We start from the raw sequence: 8,238 nt of genomic DNA, 5'->3' as shown, positions 1-8,238 counted from the left end.
AGTGCGGTGGCACGCGCGTGCCCAGCCACTGCAGCCTCGACTTGCTGGGCTCTGGCGGTCCTTCCGCCTCAGCCTTCCAACTAGCTGGGACTACAGGCACCCGCTACCATGCCTGGCTAATTTTTGATTTATTGTAGAGACAAGGTCTCTCTAAGTTGCCCGGGTGGGTCCCTAACCCGTGGGCTCAGGCAATCCACTCACCTCAGCCTCCCAAAGCGCAGGATTACAGGCTGAGCCACCGAGCCCGGCTAACCAGTCATTTTTTAAAAGATTAAAAACAAAACAAAATTAAAAAAAAATTGAAACCTGCTTAAAAGCCCTAGTACTTACTATCATTTAATATATAGAAATTGTTAGTTTCAAATGAGATCAACCATATTTTTAAAAATGATAAAATAAAACCAGAACAGGATGCCTCTCCCTCAACCATTGGCTTGTGCTCTTGGTCCTCTAAGATTAAAAGTGAATTTTCTTTACTTTTAAAAGGATAAACAAATATGTATTTGTTGTACCAATATATCTTATAGCAAATATTAGTTGAGAAGGAGATTCCTACATTTGTAGCACTTATATAAGAAATGATTACAGTTTTTCCTTTTTTGTATTATTTAACTCTTTTTGCTGTCCTAATTTTTATTTTAAAAGATTCACATTGGTTTACATGTCTTGTAACAGGTATCTTCACTCAAGGACAACTTGGCCTGGTAGACATCATCTTCCAGTACATTCACTGTGATGAGATCTATGAGGCGATAAATATCCTAAGTAGCATGAACTGGGACACTCTGGGCCACCAATGCTTTATCAGCATGAGTGCCATTGTAAACCATCTTCTTAGACAAAAGCTCACTCCAGAGAGAGAAGGTCAGACTTGAAATATATTTTATAGATGGCTTTTTTAATACATGAAATAAATTTTATTGAGCTAGTTATTTTTTGAGGATGTTATTGGAGATTAAAAGACAAAAATGTTAAAGCTCTATTAAAAAGGAAAGAATCAGGTATCAAATAATTGTTCCAATATCGTACTTACTGTATAGTATTTGTCAACATGAAGAACAACTGTTGTGTATGCTTATGTTGGAATTCACAATGTAGTCACTGTACAATTTAGTCTAAGCTCATGTGTTGGATATGCTCAGATTTCAAACTTTGATCAAAAATTTTGTGTAATCTCTGGGGTCTGATAGACAAAGGGCCAAACAAAGGTTTTTATTCCTCCCTCACGTAAGTTATGAATATTTTTTTCTCACAGCCTAGTCCTCTGTTCAGAAAATAGTCCTTAACACTCACTTTTGTGTGTGTGTGTCAAGATTGTAGCTCAGACTGCTCCATGTTTTCATAATTCTAATTAATAGTTCTGATAACCCTCTCCCTTCTGTCTGCTTAGATGTCCCTACCTTTTCTGAGAAAGTAATTTTGCCCATAGGGATCGTAGATGTTACTGGAGAGCTTTTTCTTTCCTACTATTTTCTTTTCATTTTTATAGTTTTTTTCATTGAATTTTGTTATATTTCCAAAATAAACAAGTTGTTTTGATAGAATTCTATAGGCAACCTTCATTTTCATGAATTTAGGGAAGAATGATCAGTAAGAACATGATATACGAGGAAGTGTATATCATTGGTCTTGGCCCAAGTCACAGAAGGCCCACAATAAATACTTACTTAATGTTAATAGAATGTGCTTTTTGGGGGTGGTCCAAGGCTACCTATGAAAATTCTTATATTTCTACAGTGAAAAAATGCCCACCATAGTGCTTGGGCCATAGTAGGTACTCAATGAATATTAGTTAAGAATAAAGAGCATGACTCCAAGATTTTAGGGTACAAGGTATTACTATATTATTGCTGCCTGCAGAGTTATCTCAATTATTTCTTAATATTTATACACTCTCAAGACTGGGTACATACTAAAAAAATTAAGAAATAAAATATTTTTAAAAGCACAATCTCTAAAGAAACCCTATTATGATACACACAATCTATACAAGAGATCCTAAACTTACTAAAGAAGATATATGAAAAAGATAAAATACTGACTCTCCTTCAGGACACTGAGAATTTGCTAGCACCTTAGTGGATTTGTGTTGTAAGATTACTGTTTTGTAAGAAAGGTTATTGGGGTATACACAGACGGGCATTATCAGATTCTTACCTTAATAAAGGATGTTTTCAAGAAACCATATTGGGGAGATAGGGAAATAAAAAGCTTGTATGATACTAGGCTATTAAAATAAAATGCTTGCATGATGCTGAGTTGTCAGAATAGGTACATTTTAAGTAGGTATGTGCATTTCCCCCCAAGTAACTGCAAAATGCATTTTTTAAACATTCAGGATTCTTCTTTGTTGAGATTTATTCTATCTGAATCTAACAAATTTGACATGGTAATTTGTTTTGCTTTTATTAGTGGAACCCAGTGAGCTCTTTTATTTGTAGCTGTGTTGTAGTTATCTTTGAGATCTTCATTTCTGCCTTAAACATCAAGCTGGGCTATCTAATGAATCTATAACTGTGCTGGGAGTTATGAGTATTCCATGTAGGTATGAACATTTCAGATGTACAAAACATGCTGTCAAGAAAACAAGCAATGGCAGAAGAATCTGGCTTGTTTTCACAACAGCATTGCTGTATTCAATTTTAATCTAAATTGACTGCTGCCTTGAAAGAAAATACCTATAAAGTTCATTTTACTTTACTGTCTAGATTTGAGATTAAAAAAAGAAATTACTAACAGCTTAGCCATGCTCATAGCAATTACTCTGATGAAGTATTTAATGCTTTCAAACCCAAATACACCTAAAACTAGAGTTTTGCTAAATAAGGAATTGTTTATTCAACCCAGTGCTAGTAGCGCAAAAATCAGAAGAGTCTTACTGTGAACTGTAGTGTTCTCATACATACTCATACTCTCACCGTTATGGTAATTACTTAACTTCCAGGTACTTCTGGGAAGAAGCATATTCCCATAAGCATCCCCAAAAGCATGTCTTGGTAAAATTGTGAAATAGGAATAATGTGCTTCCCAATCTCTAGCCCTCTAGTTTATCGAAACTTGCCTCTCCAATTCTTCTTTCTTTTCCCAGGGGTGATGTGTTTCACACTTGGGGAAAATCAAGAATCTTGATTTTTAGGGGAGGACTTAGGGAAGACACAGGGACTTTGCGCTGTTCTCTTAAAATTGTAATAGAGACATATTCCTATTCCAATAAAACTATGTTTATTTGTATTATTTTTGAAAAAATTTCCACTATCCTGATTTCAGTATGAAAAGTTAGTTTTCTTCTTTCAGTTAAAGAGAGTAAATGTTGAGCACACTGTGAGCTGATTTTACTGGAAGTACTAGTTCAAACTGTGTTACTTTGATGAGTCACTGATTTAATTACCCATTTGTGGTGAGAGGTTGATTCATTATGGATTTATTCAGTTTTGACAGCTTTTTGTTGCTCAGAGTCATTGTCAGCTTTGCCTCAAGTGAAAGTTTATACACAGGTTTGTTTTTGTACCAGCTGTCATATTTTAATTTCATCTTTCCTGCAACAAGCTCACATTACATTCAAGTTTGCAAAACCTGAATGACTGCAAACATGAGTATTCTGTTGTAATTGAAGGAGTTTCCCTTGTTTTAGTGCTGCTATGTTTGAATTCCACAGCACAGCTTGAGGCAAGCCTTGGAACCTTCTATGCTCCAACAAGACCACTTCTGGATACAACTATATTGGAATATAGAGACCAAATCAGCAAATATGCAAGGAGATTCTTCCACCACTTGCTAAGGTGAATTATATTTTTCGCTTGATTAGTGTCAGACTAGTTATTTCTGGAACCATTGTCTTTAATTAAAATGAATTCTATAGTATGACTATATGTTTCCCAACAGTATATCTCCTCAGAAAAAAAGTAAATCTTCTTTTGATAGTCTTTAATTTGTTATTTTTCCCTTGAAGGGAATACTTGAATATTATTTAGAGTTTTTACATAATCAGAGCTCTTTAATATACTTTCTTCTTTAAAATGGAAGAAAACGTATCAGCTATGTAAAGTCAGTATAAAAATATTGACAGAACTATCCTCCTAGCACTACAGAAATGTTTTCATTTTGATTGAAGCTAAAATTATGAATGTGCTATAAAACTCAGAGACAATCATTGGTGCTTTACTTTTAGAATTACTGTAGAAAGATTCATAATTGTATTCTCATATAATATGGCAACTTTAGCTTCACTGTATCTCATTTTCTCTGCTTTAAATGGGTATACTTTGATCTTTAATTTTAGGAATTATGTGAAAAATTAGATAATAATGTCAGGAAATTGCTCTGAGAAAAATATTATAGAAATTGAAGGACAAGTATATACAGCATATTCCATATATATAAAGTTTAAAAAGCGGGATAAATTAATGGATGGATGGATAAAACAAAGGAAGAGGAATGGATAGATAGACAGTTTAGAGATACATATACATGTGGTAGCACCATATATAAGACCAAGAAAGTGATTAGCACAAAGTTAGAATAGTCTGGAATGGATGAAAAGAAATATGATAGAACAGGCATATGGGAGACTACAAGGGATTAGTAATATTTCATTTCTTAAGATGGGTGGTATCTGTTAGAGTCCGTTAAAATTATTTTTTTGCTGTGTGTGTATATAAATATATATCTAACTTTATATATACATAACTTTGTACATATACAAACTTTTGTATATGATCTGTTTTATAGTAGAAAATAATATAATTTTCAACTCCATGTACCAAAAGGAAGGATTACAATAGGAGTTGATTTTAAAGTTTTAATTTTACTAATAATATAATCTAACTGTTATAGTGCCTTTTACTCTTTCAAGGACTTTGGTAAATATTTTCTGTTTTTTCTCAGAACAACCCTGTTAAGGTAATATTATCATTTGACAAATGAGTACACTGAGACATACATATGTGGCTTGCTTAGATCAAATAACAGGTTATTGGTGCTGCCAAATCTTGAACTGATTTTCTTGATTCTATGCTCCCTGCTCTTTCCTTAAGACAATTTATCTATCATTGGTTGTGTATTTTTTAGGTGTCACCTGTAAAATACCTGGAATTTGTGATTCATTTAAGAGTAGAATGATAAATATCTTGATTGCTCAAAAAGAAAGGGGAAGTTTCAAGAGTGGTCAAGATCTGAGAAGCTATTTTGTTGTGCAGATGGTCTTGTTCTATAATTAGGTTTATATATATAAAGTAGCATTTTTAACTCTACCAAGAAGTGAGGTCCCTTTTAGAAGTTGTGAAACATTACAATTTTGTAAGAGTTATGATTTGTAATTGAATCTTGCCTTTTTATCTGAATAACGTTAGCATATTCCAAGACTCTTTATCTACATGAGGCTGTCTTTTATGAATGAACATATTCCAAACACAATGAATATATGCTAACAAAGGTGTTGAGGTTGATGTCACATTTATTTAGACTTAGAACTTTGTTCTTTACTTTCATTGATACTATTTTGTTTCCTTTGTTTCTGAAGATCCCCAAAAGATGAATGTTAATGAAACAGAAGTTTAGGACAACTTCTGTTGGTGGCCTCAGCTTTCTGTTGGTGTCTCTGGCTTCTCTGACTTTATTCAGTTTTTGCATAAGAATCATATTTTATAATTATCCTGCTAGCCCTAAGATGGACTTTTCTACTAATGTGTAATTTTTTTGTTCATTATTTTTTCTCAGATGTAGCTTTCTAATTATTTTTTGGAAGAGGTGACTATTACTACTATTGTAATCATTATCATTAGACTTTAGCTTTTTTTCCCTAGACATCTAGATTATGGTTACATTCAGAACTGGATATTTTCCCTTGAGGTATCCTCGTTTTTTCACTTTTTTTGTTTTTGTGTATGTTTTGCTACTATTTCAGTTATGATGAGTGTTTATTAATTCTTTTTTGATAGTAGGCTATACACAGCATTATGAAAAAAGAAAAGTAAGTTTGGAAAAAAATTAAATGAGATAGCTTAAGTTGAAACCATTCTTTTGTTTAATCTGCTGCCAAGAAGTTCTCCTGCTTAGGGGAAGAGAAACAAGCCAAATACCTTTTTGTATTTATGAAGTGCTAGAATTGTAATCCTTCCTGTCCTTTGGCTAGCTATTATTTTAATACTCCTAAAAAAAGTTATTAGGTCTTAGAAGAAGTCCTAAACAGTAAAGAACATCATAGTGTTACAATCTGAGTAATTCTCAGTTGCTAATCCTCGACACCAATAAATCGAGAGGCAGGGAATTGGTGGAACAAGGTTCAGTTCTGAATTTGAATTCATAGAGCGGAACCTGGTTCTTGGCCTTTCTAAAATGGTTCTGCTCACCCTTCAAGTTTTACAGTCTGTTTTTATAAGTTCAGGTTGTTGGTACCTGTACATCGACCACATGACTGGCAGAGCATTGTATAGAACTTAAATTACAGCCACATTTTACAAATAATGATTTTTATGGTCCATGTTTTCTGGCAGTGGTTACCAGAGGTATCTCACAGCTTTTTATCAGTAACATCTGGGCAGAAGCGTTAATCAAGCTTGCCATAGAGTAAAGGGAGTTAACAAGGCCTAAGACATCATACATTGCATGTTGTTATATACAAAAGTTATACAAATCACAAGACTTATGATTACCTTGATACTACATTATTCAAACCTTTGGCTACTAAGAAAAGGGAGTAAATTGGGATTCACATCTCTTAGCTAATTAGGCACAGTCTGCAAGGAAGGAAGTTAAGGATTCTTTGAAGTTACTGGGAGTGCATAGGAGATAAGGGGAAGTGCTCCTTTCGTTAACTCTCAGGAATGTGGGTACATGCAAGCCCCCTTGAACACTTGCCATGCCCTTCTCTAGGAGTTGTGGCATTATGGACAGATAATAGCAGGTCTCCATATCAATAGGGAATTTTTAATTAAAGAGGAAGAAAAACCTCATGGAATTTAGTTATGTATATAAGATTACTCACATGGGACTCAGATTGCCTGAGTCTAGATTGGATTCTTTTGATAAAGAAGAATATAATATTATATCGATTTTAATTTCATCCAGCATATAAAAGGTGAATCCATAATATGAATTTCTGATAATAGACAGGTACACTGTATGAAAATAAATTATGAAAATAAATGTTTTATATACAATTTTGTTTTTGTCTTGACAGTAGAGGAATTCTACAGACATCTTTTTACTTTTCTTAACGTTTTTTGTCTTTAGCAAGTAGGAAATATTATTTTCTCCAAATTCAAGCAAATCTAAACTTTAAAGCTTACTTCTAATGTTCTTTCCTGAAACCTTTTTGTGTGTGTTCAAAGTGATCAATTTTCATAAAGAAATGCTCCCTAGGAATTTAAATCATGCTCTTACATTAAAGTAGAAAACAGTAGAAGCATAGCCTTGATATTATAGCTAAATAAAGTGTTTATTATAATAAAATTTTAAAGAGATTTACATTCTAACTTATAAAATCATTGAACTGGAAGACACCTGTTGAAGGCAAATGCAACTCTGCCTAAGTTTAAAAGGTAATTGTTTACCTTTCTGCCTCTGTGAAACTGAATAGTCTTCTACAAATACTGAACAGGAAAGTACTAGCAATTCTATTATGACTTTCTATTATGACTTTTCGTCATAATAGAAACCATATTAGGTACTCCTAAATACTGATTAAATGAATAGGCAAATATTTCAAATGAATGTGCCACATATAAAACTTATTTACTGATGGGGAGGTATAAAGTATTATAAAGTGTTAATAATTAATTTATTTTACTTTTTCCCCTTCTTATAAGACTATTGTTTTCTGACTCAAATGGTGTTATGAGATTATGGCACAGATAATTAAACTTTTTAAATACTTATAAAATAGTAGGCAAAATTTTGGGAATGTGAGTTTTATTGCCTAGAAATAAAAATATTATGTTTATGAAGTATTTGTGGGGCAATTTACTGATGTCTGCATTTTCCTTTGCAATGCAATACCAAAAATATAAGATAGATTGATAGATGGATAAGTAGATGGTTATGTGATAAAGCAATATTATAAAATGATGACAGAATACAGGTGATAGGTATATATTCTTTCAACTTGACTGTATGTTTAGAAATGTTTATGAGATGTTGAGGAAAATATAGTGGAGTCAATATTTGCACTTAGAATTCAGAAAAAAAAGAGTAGTATTTTAGAAATGACTCTTAGCTTGTATAAAATATATATGATAGGTA

At 32.9% G+C, this 8,238-nt stretch overlaps 1 protein-coding gene across 1 annotated transcript in view; it reads left to right on the top strand.

The window, feature by feature from the left end:
• WDPCP (WD repeat containing planar cell polarity effector) overlaps positions 1 to 3,779 on the top strand; it is a gene marked incomplete at its 3' end in the record, with an annotated part of 90,286 nt that extends 86,507 nt beyond the window's left edge. Inside the window, exons 11-12 of the mRNA XM_021713173.1 lie at positions 676 to 864; positions 3,656 to 3,779. Of these exons, the coding sequence (XP_021568848.1) occupies positions 676 to 864; positions 3,656 to 3,779 (313 nt within the window). The remainder of the gene's footprint in view (positions 1 to 675; positions 865 to 3,655) is intronic.
• Between the last annotated feature and the right edge of the window lie 4,459 nt (positions 3,780 to 8,238).

Source organism: Carlito syrichta, unplaced genomic scaffold (genome assembly GCF_000164805.1).
Source record: "Carlito syrichta isolate Samal-C Ts95f unplaced genomic scaffold, Tarsius_syrichta-2.0.1 Scaffold304329, whole genome shotgun sequence".
NCBI classification, from domain to species: Eukaryota; Metazoa; Chordata; class Mammalia; order Primates; family Tarsiidae; genus Carlito; species Carlito syrichta.
This window is presented reverse-complemented; position numbering and strand designations above follow the sequence as displayed.